This window comes from Oncorhynchus mykiss, chromosome 5 (genome assembly GCF_013265735.2).
Source record: "Oncorhynchus mykiss isolate Arlee chromosome 5, USDA_OmykA_1.1, whole genome shotgun sequence".
NCBI lineage: Eukaryota > Metazoa > Chordata > Actinopteri > Salmoniformes > Salmonidae > Oncorhynchus > Oncorhynchus mykiss.
In genome coordinates this window covers 29,914,011-29,928,404 of record NC_048569.1, presented here as the reverse complement: position 1 = coordinate 29,928,404, position 14,394 = coordinate 29,914,011, and the positions used below count along the sequence as shown (strand labels likewise).

Sequence of the window (14,394 nt, the reverse complement as noted above, 5' to 3'; positions counted from 1 at the left end):
GCCGGATTATATAAAACGCAATGGAGTGATTCTCCTATGAGCTCATCGCCAAACAATGTGCTTCATGTTTCTCCATCTGCAACCTTTTTCCCCCTGGCTTTTTTACAGCCTCGCCTCCATCTCTCCTCTTCCCTCTCTGCTCAGTGACTGCGGTGAGTTAATGGGGTTTCGGGGCGATGGAGGATGCGGGTACGTTTCTCTTTTGATTATTGTGCAGGCACTGTGTGGGTGAGAGGAACGCACATGTTTGCCATGCCAGGCTGAGATGATGTTGGCATGTGACTGGATGGTCATCACTTAGTGCAACGCCATGTGTCAGAATGCCTACATGTCACACAGTTAAGATACAGTAACTTGAATGAAAAAGATGCCCAGTTCAAACCCATGACCCTTTTGGATCCACAGTCCATTGGGTAGCCTTAATGTCCAAGAGTTTGAAGTATGGATTTCCATCCGATTTGAGGATCGCATAGAATGTTAGACTATTTTGTCAGTAAACAAATAAGTTGTGAATATTTCTCTCTCATTAGGAGAATCCTATTGTCTTCTTGGTGGCATATTACCACCTTCAACACTGCTGCACTCACACCTCATAGACTGGCATAACAACCTCATTGACTGGCATAACAATAGCAACAGGCTCCTGGCCTTGATTCAGTCCTTTTATCAGTGTGCTTCTGGGCTGTGGAGTGACACATCTAAGGTTCCAGCCAGTCTGGAGTCACCCGCTGAAGTGTGCCTCTGATCTCTGCAGAGGTAACACACACACACACACACACAGCATCTGCATAAAGGGAAGTGAATAACCTGCTGTTTTGAGGGATACTGGTCTCGACTGAAGTCACAAGTCTATCCGTCTATGACTATATTGAGTATTGCCTTCCGTCTATACTGGTAACACTTAATTTACCCACAATTACCTCTGCACCTTTTGTGTCAATGTTCTGGTTTTGGAGCAACTGCATGGTTGTGCCTGTAATTGCCTATTCATTCAAGTGACTCTTGTTGATAACATTGCCAAGGCATAAGATGCTAAAGTATGACGCAACGCATGCATGGCCACTCTAAAGACAGCTGAGGGAAGACCGAGCTAGAGAAAGGCATGTCGCAAGAGTGCCTGACTTCTGCCAGAGATTCTTTGTTCCTCACAGAAACAGCCAAACATTCTCTCCCTAGAAGCACATGGCCCTGCATGTTTCTTTTAGATGAATGTCTTTATTTTATCAGTTGAGACATATTAGATTTCACAGTTATCACAGTTCACCTCCAGTTGACACAGCCCGGGGCAATTCAACCTTATTTGAGTAGTTTAAAAGTTAAGGGAGGGCTTTTCTCTGTTATCTGACTGTGTAATAGCTCTCTACTCCAAGCTCCAACTATTGTGCCTTTAAAAAGCCAGCCATTTTCCAGACCCCACTCTCTAACCTGTAAACATTTTAGAACCGAGCAAGAGAAAAGGGGAGGAAGAGGGGGAGAAGTGAGGGTGGGGTTTGAAGTCCTGGAGGAGGGGCTTTAGAAAAAGTGTCTTGTGACTCTCTCAAACAGAAGGACAAAGAGAAACTTTTCAGAATGGACTTTTCAGTTTTAACATCAAGTTTTGTTGTCAACAGAGGTTTCATCTGTCTTTTTGAATGTGTTTTTGGCACACTGGCGTGTTTCTGTTTGTGTTCTTCTTGGTGTGTGTGTATAGTGGTTCTCTCTCTCACTTTCTTGAGTGTGTGTTGGGGGAGGTGGGAGGGCCCAACCAGCTGATGTCATTCAGTGCAGCAGGCAGATCCTGAAAGAGGCCCTTTGTTGGCAGCCTGTAGCACGAGTGAGTCCCTGTGCTTCTCCTGCTAACGGACACACACACACACACACACACACACAGGGGACAGGAGTGGGAATGGCACCATCCGGACTGCCCTACTGCCCACTCAACTGACACATCCGCATGTCCAGCACGCTTTCGGACACTTTTGGGTCGCTTCTGCATCCTCCGGAGAGGAGCTAACCAAGACCAGAGAGAAAAAAAAGATGGAGCCGCTTGGACTAGAAAGTTTGTAGACTTTTCTGGCAGCACAGAGTTCGCTTTTCTGTTTGTGAAAGAGAGGAGAGAAAAGGGTAATAACAGCCAAAGATTCTGAGGAGAACAGCAGAATCCCTTGTTCCTTAACCTTTTTTGTCTTGTTCTTTGTTCATGTTCTTTGTCTTTTCATGACCGACCACAAAAAAATTCAAACTTTTTTTCTGTTGATCTGCCGTCGAAAGGTAACCGAAGGGACACTGGGCCGACAAACTAACAAGATTTTTAAAGTGGAAGCGAAAGAAAGCAAATGAAAATGTTGGAGATTTGCCTGAAATTGGTGGGGTGTAAATCTAAGAAAGGCCTCTCGTCCTCCTCCAGCTGCTACTTGGAAGGTAAGAATTTGAGGAACTGCTGTAGAGGGGTTGGCATGGGGTATTGCGAGTTTTGTTTTGGGATTGGTTCTCAGAGAAAGACAAAGATGGTCAGAGAAAGAAAGGAGAGGACAGTGTAGAGGAGCTGGTTGTGCTGGGCAGGGAGGTGAGAAAGTCGAGAGAGGGAGAAGATGAGCTCTCTAAGCCTCTGTCGTTCCTGGGCTCTGGAAAGCGGAGGAGGGGGAGAGAGGGAGAGCGGAGGGAGAGGGAAGCCAGACACACTGGCTCGGTGCAGAGGAAAGAGGGGGGGGAGAGAATACAAGGAAATCTGATTCCCGGCTGGGCCCGTTTTACTTTTGTTTATGAGGAGAGAGGATCTTATCTAAATCTACACTTTCCTTTTTGTGCTTTGCTAAGATTTACATCTTGTTTATTGCTTTTCTACGTTATGAAATGCAAAGACAAGTTGAACTGAGTTGTCGAGTTTTTTTTAGGACTAAATGCCTTATAAAGTGTGCTATTGTACTTCTTTTCCAAGCCTACACTCTGCCCTACTTGAAACAAAGATGAGCTAAATGGATTAGCCTGAATCAAAGATTAATGGAATTCTGGGAAATCCGGAGTACATTGAGTTTCAACCGTGAAATTGTTTTGTAATGGAAGACTGTGAAATGGCCCATGTCACATGCTCCCAGGCAGTGGTGTAAAGTACTTAAGTAAAAATACTTGAAAGTACTACTTAAGTAGTTTTTTTGGGTATCTGTACTTTACTTTACTATTTATATTTTGGGCAACTTTTACTTCTACATTCCTAAAGAAAAGAATGCACTTTTTACACCAAACATTTTCACTGACACCCAAAAGTAGTCATTACATTTTGACAGGAAAATGGTCCAATTCACACAATTATCAAGAGAACATTCCTGGTCATCTCTACTGCCTCTGATCTGTCACTCACTATACACAAATGCTTCGTTTATAAATTATTTCTGAGTGTTGGAGTGTGCCCCTGGCTATCTGTAAATGAAAGGAGAAAAAAACTGCCGCCTGGTTTGCTTAATACAAGGAAGTTTAAATTATTTATACTTTTACTTTTGATACTTAAGTACATTTTAGCGATTCCATTTACTTTTGCTACTTAAGTATATTTAAAACCAAATACTTTCACTTTTACTTGCCTAATTTTCTATTAAGGTATCTTTACTTTTACTCAAGTATGACAATTGAGTACGTTTTTCCACCATTTCTCCCAGGATTGCGTAAAATGGTCCCGGAACACATTCCAGCAAAGTGAATGTTGATTAATCTTTCAAACACACCCTTTCATATAACTTTACATACACAAAAATTAAGATGGACCAAAAAGCATGTTGAATGAACAGTCTCTGATTTGGAATTAAGTGTTTTTCTCTTAAAAAATGAAGCAATTCTCTCTGGAAGAATATCCACTGAATGAATTTGCAAGAGGAAAGATAAACCCCAATTTAATCTTCTTTCAGTTGACATTACTAATAGCAACAGTATGTGTTACAAATTATTCAATAACTCCTAGCAATTTACACCTGTCCCCCTCTGTGTGGCAGGTTCACTCACCCTCATGTTTAATGCCCCAATGTTTGACTCAACCACAGTAGAGCTGGGGGGAGCTAACTAGTCTACAGCGGCACCAGCCACAGATCCAGATAGGATCTCCAAACAGTGGTTAGACCTCCAGATCTCAGGCTTGATCCAGCATCAAGCTCTTTGTCACCCGTCACAGTTGTCAACAGCCAGGTGATGCAACAGAATCGCCCCAGCGTGAGTTATTTTCCGTCCTTCACCTCACGTGGCTTGGCTCTACATCATGGAACTGGAATGTTTGGACCTACTGTGTTTTGATCTGAGGTCAAGAAGGTACTGGTTGTGATAAACTCCACCAGGCCAATCTCTGTATCCTGTGTTCTGTCAGTGTGTTTGGGGTTAGTTTCAGCTCATCAGTTCATCTCTAATACTCATACCATCTCTGTCATAGAGTGCCTCGATTTCCACACATATTTCATCACTGCTGGATGGATTCTCTTCCCCAGTAATGTAGTCAGGATATGATGTAATCCCCGCCTCTCCACGAGCTACTGCTGGATTTCTAGCTTTCCTTCTTTCTTTTTAGCCTCATGTTCAGTCTCATTCCATTTCTATCTCTGATATCATGCAGTGTATCAGTCTGCTGCCACTCTTCACTCACTAAGAGCAGAGGTGTTTGTGGTCAGTAAAATGGATATACAGTATGTGTAGGGGGTTGGCTGTTCTAGTGCCCACACACCAGTCTGTCCCCTCCACCCTCCTCCTCTCATGTCTTACTCAGTACACTTATTTGTTTATCTTCCTCCAACTCTGTGATTTCGTCACCATGCAACCTTCGTTTGCCAATGTTTATTCTCCAAAATCGAAGAGCTTATTTTTTCCGACTTGAATCATAGCCTTGGAGTTCGATTGATTTCAGCCGCTCACTTTCAGAAATCAAGCCGTCTTTCCTCATGTGCACCCTTGCGCTTGTAGCCTATTGTTAGAAAGATAGGGATTCTCAAATGTCATGAATGATTATAGAGTGAGAGACCTTCTTTCTGCTCATTGTCTGAATGGTTATGTTCTTGCTCTGCAATCCCAATCCACTGTTAACAGGAGGCCCCTCTACCAGTGGCTCAATGCTGGGGAGCAGAATGTGTTCAGATGCCTCTTATCACAGACTCCTCGGGAATGTTCATCATGCACATCCCTAATGTCTGTCCTGTGCCCTGCACCCAGTTAGAGCCCCAGCGCATAGCACCCAGCCGGTGAGCAGTGTGTGGTAACCATGGATTTATTTTATCTCTCTCTGTGGCTCTCATCACACTATGTATGCCCACAGTAGAACACAAAATAGCCTTCCAGTCTGCATTTCACCAGATTGCTCTGTCAGGGCTGTTGGCTTGACGTAAGATACAAATAAAGATCATAACAATCAAGGATCAGTGCTTTGCCAGGGTTCACTATATCACAGCATCCCTGTCTCCTGAATGGAATATTTAGCATAAACTCAGTAGGTTAGCCTACTACCAACAGGCCTGTGCTTTCTCTCGGGTATCACTATGGCCTCAGCAGATGATCAAAAGTCTCTCCCTGGCTTTCTCAGGCCGTGTCCGAGCTGAGGAGGTGTGTGGTGAGAGGCGCAAGGTGCTGAAACAGCTGATTTGGCCACACAATGAAGTCACCATCACACAATAAAGTCACCTCTATCTCTTCCCCTTTCTCTTTTCTTTGTTTCCACCTCTCTTCTGCAACTCTCTCTCTCCAGTTCTGGTGACATTGATGTGTCATCCAGATACCTCTCAGGCTCTCAAACTCCCATTATTTGGGTATAATGAGCATAATCTGTTGTTGTAGTGCCTGTAAACAGTGTTATTTCAGAACTTATTGGAAGCTTATTACAGTTAGAATTTCCATTCTTACTACAACATTGCAGGCAAAGATGGGTCAACTCTTATTGGAGAGTCTTGTTATTGAAAACAATGTCTTGAAATTGAAGCAAAGCCATGGTACTCCAGGAAATGAAAGGTAAGTAGTGCAGAGATGGACAATGTTATCGGCCTGGTCTTAATGAAAGATATCAGTTCATATTGCTGCCTTTAATACCATAGTCAAATCACAGCTGCTGTGCAGGCCAGCACAATAGTGCAACCATGAAACTTTTTCTGAGAAATGTTCCTTCGGTGTGACGGGGGGAGTTTTTTCTTTAAAGAACAGGCTACATATACAGGTGTGAATTTGTAATGTGTTAAGTGTCTGTGTGTGTTCCTGGAATAGCCTGAAGACTGAAATGTCAGTACATTGAGAATGTATTTTTCTCTTATGTCTGTTTCTATGACATGGTGATAGAAAGTCTATTGACTTGTTAGTTGTTGGTTTATTTAACACAGATCTGATCGACTCACTCCCAGTTCCCGATCTCGCTCTTTTCCCCCAATGTCCACTTGTTTAATAGATAAAGACATGTTCTCACATTGGACCTGTCTGTTGTGTGTTCCAGAAGCTCTCCAGAGACCAGACTTTGAGCCCCAGGGTCTGACCGAAGCGGCCCGCTGGAACTCAAAAGAGAACCTGTTGGCCGGGCCCAGCGAGAATGACCCCAACCTTTTTGTTGCGCTGTATGACTTTGTGGCCAGTGGGGACAACACTCTCAGCATAACTAAAGGTAAGATAATGTGTGTGAGTGTGTGTGTGACAGAAAGTTGCGATCAAATGCAGTACTGTGACTTGAAATGGAACAGTCCCCAGCTCTGCGCTGTGAGTCTGTCTCTGTGAGGGTACATTAGTTTCCCATCACAGAACCGTCTCTGTGAGGGTACATTAGTTTTCCATCACAGAACCATCTCTGTGAGGGTACATTCGTTTTCCATCACAGAACAGTCTCTGTGAGGGCACATTAGTTTCCCGTCAGAGAACTGTCTCTGTGAGGGTACATTAGCTTCCCGTCAGAGAACCGTCTCTGTGAGGGTACATTAGATTCCCGTCAGAGAACTGTCTCTGTGAGGGTACATTAGATTCCCGTCAGAGAACCGTCTCTGTGCTCTGAAACGTTTAACAGTAAAACCGTCCATCATAGCCTAGAGAGCATCAACAGGCTGTGTGAAAATACTCCCTCTGGTCTTGTTGTTGTCAGGGACCTGCCTTCGTCATGGGGTCAATGTGCAAAACGGCCCTTATCAGCAGTAGATAAACAGGACTGTGTGTGTGTGTGAACTGCTTGTGTTTTTATCTTCATTTAAAAGCTCTGACTGCGCTGAGATGGGTACAGTGTCCTCTCGGGGGGATGGGGAGGGTTTAGACTGTCTGGAAATCCACATATTTGTGTCCCGTTCCCTATCTCTCCTTGATTGTCAGCTAGGTCAAACATATACAGGCTAAGACAACGTAATGATTCCACGTGTCAGCGTTAAAACATAAAACAAATCATTGGACGAGCGCTGTTGCTACCTGCTACTGCTATTGCTAACTAGCATAGCTGGTCCCATTGTCGCAAAGAGCTCTTTCCACTGGAGCGGCTGGAACACAATGCAGCAGTCAGGAGAGTTTAGAGATGCAAAAATTCATATTTAAATACCAGGAAATAAAAAGGCAAAATACATTATGTAATAATCAATCTAAATAGTTGTGTCACTAAGGCTATATAAGGGTAGATTTTATACAGAAGTCTATAAAATAAATATTGAATTTAGGGCTTCAATTAGGGCTTCTTACTAAACAAGTTGGGTTGGCCTCGTATCTTCATATCTCCAAATTGAAAAGTACAGTTATCATGTTAATGTTTAAAAATACATATATTATTAACTAATACACTTTTGCATTAAACTCTCTTGTGAATTGTAGTTTATGCTGAGCCGCAATGCTGAGTCTAAAACCAGGATCAGACAGTGACGTCAACCCTGCTAACCTCATAACCAATGGGAAAAAAACCCAGTGTCACAATCTGAGTAAACATTACATTAGATACAGTGGATTAACCACTCTGGCTCAGTCTCAGAATACTGAGTATGTGGCACTTTCATGTTGGTCTATAATGCAACTGGAAATAAACGTTAGCACAAGCTCCTTGCAAGCATTGCCTCAATTGTGTAGAATGTAGAACCTTTAGGATGGTAACTATACTAGTCAGTTATAGCAACCAATCAACCATTCTATAGTAAGTCTCTTTTACATGTGACGTTTCTCCTTTAACCAGTAGAAATCTACTTGGAGTGGTGTCTATATAAACCGCCTGCCGTACTCCTTAAAGGTCTCGCATGTAGTGTAGAATCCCCCTGTAGTTTCCCCTGATTTCACCCTAATGGCATGTCCACCCGTGCTGCAGGAGAGAAGCTGCGAGTCCTGGGTTATAACCATAATGGGGAGTGGTGCGAGGCACAGACCAACCACGGCCAGGGCTGGGTGCCCAGTAACTACATCACCCCGGTCAACAGCCTGGAGAAGCACAGCTGGTACCATGGGCCTGTGTCGCGCAACGCTGCTGAGTACCTGCTCAGCTCGGGTATCAACGGCAGCTTCCTGGTCAGGGAGAGCGAGAGCAGCCCCGGGCAGAGGTCTATCTCACTGCGCTACGAGGGTCGTGTCTACCATTACAGGATCAACACGGCCTCCGACGGGAAGGTGAGGATATACAGTACACACACACCTCCTACCTCTACTCTATCACATCACATCTTCATATGTAAAGGTGCCCAGACAGAGACCAATGGTGCAAGTACTTAAGTAAAAATACTTGAAAGTACTACTTAATTTGTTTTTTGGGGGGTATCTTTACTTTACTATTTTATATTTTTGGCTACTTTTACTTCACTACATTTATGTACTTTATGAAAATATTATACTTTTTACTCCATACATTTTCCCTGACACCCAAATGTACTCGTTACATTTTGAATGCTTAGCCTGACAGGAAAATGATCTAATTCACACACTTGTCAAGAGAACATCCCTGGTCATCCCTACTGCCTCTCGTCTGGCGAACTCACTAAGCACATGCTTCGTTTGTAAATTATGTCTGAGTGTTGGAGCATGCCTCTGACTAGCCGTAAATAAAAATAAGAAAATTGTGCCATATGGTTTGCTTAACATAAGGAATTTGAAATTATTTATACTTTTACTTTTGATGCTTAAGTATATTTTAGCAATTACATTTACTTTTGATACTTACGTATATTTAAAACCAAATGCTTTAAGACTTTAAGACTTTAAGACAGAGTCCTATGTCCCCAAGTCCTAAACATCCATGGATTTTACCTCTCTCTCTGGTTAAGTGATTATTGGAGGCAGCTGTAAGTGACATGACTGTCTCACTGAGCTCCTCTGGTTATACAGCCCATTAGGCTGTGGCCAAGGCAGACAGTGGGCTTTAGTGGAGGTCTCCACAGAGCAGCTTACTGTACCCCCTCTGGGAAAGGCTCATTTAGAGAGGACACGGCAGGTCTGGAACTGGTTAGGTTAGAGGCCTATATTTCAACACTCTAAAATGGCCTCTCCTCTCCTTCATGACCACTGACCTCAATAGAAAGATGCTGAGGACCAAATCCAGGTGAAAATACAGTGAGTGGAAAAATCGGTACCTAATAGTTCATTATCAACCTATTATATTTTCAGCTCAACCAGCATCATCATTCATTGCAGAAGCCTGTCCGTTTGAAGAAAAGGAGGCTGTATGTGACTGTTAGGACACACTGTTATTGTGCTATACCAACCGTTATTAGTGGTCAGGAGGAATGGAGACTGGGAAAGAAGTCGTACGAGTATTAGAATAGTCAGTCTGCCAGCTGTCTTCTCCCCTCTCTTAACCCAGCTGTCTGTCAGGCCAGCTGAGGTAAACCACCTCCACCGCAGGACAGCTGCCATCCTTTCTATGTCATACGGATCCCAGCATTCCTCACTGCACAGAGGTGAGCGAGTGGAACGGCATGCACGAGAGGAATGCTCCAAACGACCTCTCTGTTCCACACCAGACCAGCACGCGCACACAAACACACACACGTAGACAAAATGACACACACACACTGGTCTCGTGCGTGTGTGTGTTAAAGTATCAATCTCCTACCCTCCCTATCCCCTGCAGTTCCGCTATCTCCCACTGTGCTCACAATCAGCCGGCTGGAATGCAGACTTTCCCAATATGTGTACCTCTCATGTCTGTGGAACACTCCTCATATCACCCCCACACAACACAGTGATTGACAGTATTCTGATCAGCCCAGATTCTTGTGTTAATGAAATTGAGCTCCTGCTTGGATGGTTTTTACTGAGACAGGCCCTGATAAGTGGTCAAGTTGGAGCTTTAAGCTGAATGTGAGGTAGTTGAACAACGGAACAGGCCTCTTTATTGTTCCAGACCTTCGGATGCGGCTCTTTTCAGGTTCTTTCACGACCTACCTACTCAGTTAGTACCTACTTACATTATCTCCATTGACATTATGTTATGAACTCTGGAAATGTATCCATTTATGAAGATATGAAGAGTGCGGAATGTTTCCACAGTGGAACACAGGATCTGGGACTGTGGTCTTATATAAGACATGGACAATGGAAAAGACTGTGTTCAGTCAGCCTTGACCAATATCTCTCGCCAGAGATCATCTGCTGCTGGAAAGTGCTTTTCTTGCTCTACGTGCTTTCTGAGTGTGCTGCTTTTCCACATATTATCATATCCAGCCAGTTCAGGTGATTCATACTACAGAATCATTTATCTATCCTCTTTGGTGTTCATCTATTAGACACTTTAATGTAATGTTACCTATTTAATGTCTATGTAACTCGAGCTGGATTTAAACCCACATCTCCGGTGTTGCTCCAACCAACCTCTCACTCCCAAGGTCATTGAATCTCCTTTCTGTTATGGGCTTAACAGTCATAGTCTCAACTGGAAATGGTCTCTTCCCTCTTCTCCCTTTCCCCAGCTATATGTGTCGTCTGAGAGTCGATTCAACACACTGGCAGAGCTGGTTCACCACCACTCCACGGTAGCCGATGGCCTCATCACCACACTGCACTACCCAGCGCCCAAACGCAACAAGCCCACCATCTATGGCGTGTCACCCAACTATGACAAGTGGGAGATGGAGCGCACCGACATCACCATGAAGCACAAGCTGGGCGGGGGCCAGTACGGAGAGGTCTACGAGGGGATCTGGAAGAAGTACAGCCTCACCGTGGCCGTCAAGACCCTCAAGGTACACGTGAGATTAAACCATCAGAATGAGTTGATGACAGTGTTTTTGTTTTATTTTATTTGTCACACACACCGGATAGGTGCAGTGAAATTGGTTGTTTTACAAGGTCCGCCATAATAGTAGTATGGCGCTCATGGATCAAATTAGGGTTAAGTGCCTTGCTCAAGGGCACATCAACAGATTTTTAATCTTGTCGGCTCAGGTATTCGAACCAGCTACCTTTCGGTTACTGGCCCAACGCTCTAACCGCTAGGCTACCTGCCACCCTAATGTAGTGCTGTAGTCAATATTGTCTGTAGTAGTTTGTTTTTGTATTTATTTTTTGTAGTAGTTAATAGTGCAGTTGTCAATATTGTCTTTTAGCTGCTTGTAGTCTTAGTTAGGCAGTTGTAAAATAACAGTGGAGATTCAGGATGGTGTGATGGGAACTGGGAACTGTGCTGAGTATACCACCACCTGGTGTAGAACAGAAGAAGGTTACCCAGTTTAGACATCTGCTGAGCAAACACACTTATTGTAACGCTTCTATAGGTAGAAACATGTGAAGCTAGCCATGCGTATAGTCTACAGTGCCATCTAAGTATTCACACCCCTGGACTTTTTCCACATTTTGTTCCAGCCTGGATTTAAAATGGATTACATTTAGATTTTTGGTCACTGGCCTACACACAATACCACATAATGTCAAAGAGGAATTATGTTTTTTGAAATTATAAATGAATTGAAATGGCTTGAGTCAATAAATATTCAAACCCTTTCTTATGGCAAACCTAAATAAGTTCAGGAGTAAAAAGATTGCTGAACAAGTCACACAATAAGTTGCATGGACTTGTGTGCAATAATTGTGTTTTACATAGTTTTTTAATGACTACCTCATCGCTGTACCCCACACATACAATTATCTGTAAGGCCCCTCAGTCAAGCAGTGAATGTCAAACACAGATTCAACTACAAAGACCAGGGAGGTTTTCCAATGTCTCGCAAAAAGGGAACCTATTGATAGATGAGTAAAAATAACACAATTAAAAAGCAAACACTGAATATCCCTTTGAGCATGGTGAAGTTATTAATTACACTTTGGATGGTGTATCAATACACCCTGTCACTATAAAGATACAGGCGTCCTTCCTAACTCAGTTACCGGAGAGGAAGGAAGCTGTTCAGGGATTTCGCCATGAGGCCAATGGTGATTTTAAAATCAAATCAAATGTATTTAAATAGCCCATCTTACATTAGCTGATATATTAAAGTGCTGTACAGAAACCCAGCCTAAAACCCCAAACAGCAAGCAATGCAGGTGTAGAAGCACGGTGGCTAGGAAAAACTCCCTAGAAAGGCCAAAACCTAGGAAGAAACCTAGAGAGGAACCAGTCATCATTGAGATCATTGAGAGTATCTGAAAACAGCAGGTCTGGGACAGGTAGCACGTCCGGTGAACAGGTCAAGGTTCCATAGCCGCAGGCAGAACAGTTGAAACTGGAGCAGCAGCACAGCCAGGTGGACTGGGGACAGCAAGGAGTCATCATGCCAGGTAGTCCTGAGACATGGTCCTAGGGCTCAGGTCCTCCGAGAGAGAGAGAAAGAGAGAATTAGAGAGAGCGTACTTAAGTTCACACAGGACACTGGATAAAACAGGAGAAATACTCCAGATATAACAGACTGAACCTAGCCCCCCGACACACAAACTACTGCAGCATAAATACTGGAGGCTGAGACAGGAGGGGTCAGGAGACACTGTGGCCCCATCCGATGATACCCCTGTACAGGGCCAAACAGGCAGGATATAACCCCACCCACTTTGCCAAAGCACAGCCCCCACACCACTAGAGGAATATCTTCAACCACCAACTTACCATCCTGAGACAAGGCCGAGTATATCCCACAAAGACCTCCACCACGGCACAACCCAAGGGGGGGGCGCCAACCCAGACAGGAAGATCACATCAGTGACTCAACCCACTCAAGTGACGCACCCCTCCTAGGGACGGCATGGAAGAGCACCAGTAAGCCAGTGACTCAGCCCCTGTAATAGGGTTAGATGCAGAGAATCCCAGTGGAGAGAGGGGAACTGGCCAGGCAGAGACAGCAAGGGTGGTTCGTTGCTCCAGAGCCTTTCCGTTCACCTTCACACTCCTGGGCCAGACTACACTCAATCACAGGACCTACTGAAGAGATGAGTTTTCAATAAAGACTTAAAGGTTGAGACCGAGTCTGCTTCTCTCACATGGGTAGGCAGACCATTCCATAAAAATGGAGCTCTATAGGAGAAAGCCCTGCCTCCAGCTGTTTGCTTAGAAATTATAGGGATGACAATTAGGAGGCCTGCGTCTTGTGACCGTAGCGTACTTGTAGGTATGTACGGCAGGGCCAAATCGGAAAGATAGGCAGGAGCAAACCCATGTAATGCTTTGTAGGTTAACAGTAAAACCTTGAAATCAGCTGTACAACCATCAAGATTAATTGTCAGATTCAACAGAAGATCTCTTTGTTTCTTGGGACCTAGAACAAGCATCTCTGTTTTGTCCGAGTTTAAATGTAGAAAGTTTGCAGCCATCCACTTCCTTATGTCTGAAACACAGGCTTCTAGCGAAGGCAAATTTGGGGCTTCACCGTGTTTCATTAAAATGTACAGCTGTGTGTCATCCGCATAGCAGTGAAAGTTAACATTAAGTTTTTCTGAATGACATCCCCAAGAGGTAAAATATATAGTGAAAACAATAGTGGTCCTAAAACGGAACCTTGAGGAACACATAAATGTACAGTTGATTTGTCAAGGACAAACCATTCACAGAGAAACTGATATCTTTCCGACAGATAAGATCTAAACCAGGCCAGAACTTGTCCGTGTAGACCAATTTGGGTTTCAAATCGATGGTATCAAAAGCAGCACTAAGGTCTAGGAGCACGAGGACAGATGCAGAGCCTCGGTCTGACGCCATTAAAATGTAATTTACCACCTTCACAAGTGTCTCAGTGCTATGATGAGGTCTAAAACCAGACTGAAGCATTTCGTATACAGTGTTTGTCTTCAAGAAGGTAGTGAGTTGCTGCGCAACAGCTTTTTCAAAATCAATTGAGAGGAATGGGAGATTCGATATAGGCCGATAGTTTTTAATATTTTCTGGGTCAAGATTTGGCTTTTTCAAGTGAGGCTTTATTACTACCACTTTTAGTGAGTTTGGTACACATCCGGTGGATAGGGAGCCATTTATTATGTTCAACATAGGAGGGCCAAGCACAGGAAGCAGCTATTTCAGTAGTTTAGTTGGAATAGGGTCCAGTATGCAGC

At 43.8% G+C, this 14,394-nt stretch overlaps 1 protein-coding gene across 2 annotated transcripts in view; it reads left to right on the top strand.

The window, feature by feature from the left end:
• The window catches only part of LOC110523582 (tyrosine-protein kinase ABL1), a 73,692-nt gene that overhangs the window by 48,274 nt on the left and 11,024 nt on the right, over positions 1-14,394 (top strand). The window contains exons 1-5 of one of the 2 annotated variants that reach the window (XM_021602401.2): positions 1,802-2,103; positions 2,251-2,400; positions 6,422-6,586; positions 8,243-8,538; positions 10,833-11,105. In XM_021602401.2, the coding sequence (XP_021458076.2) occupies positions 2,316-2,400; positions 6,422-6,586; positions 8,243-8,538; positions 10,833-11,105 (819 nt within the window). In that variant the 5' untranslated portion in view covers positions 1,802-2,103; positions 2,251-2,315. Of the gene's footprint in view, positions 1-1,801; positions 2,104-2,250; positions 2,401-6,421; positions 6,587-8,242; positions 8,539-10,832; positions 11,106-14,394 lie in introns of those variants that run through there. The other variant, XM_021602400.2, reaches the window with a different exon arrangement.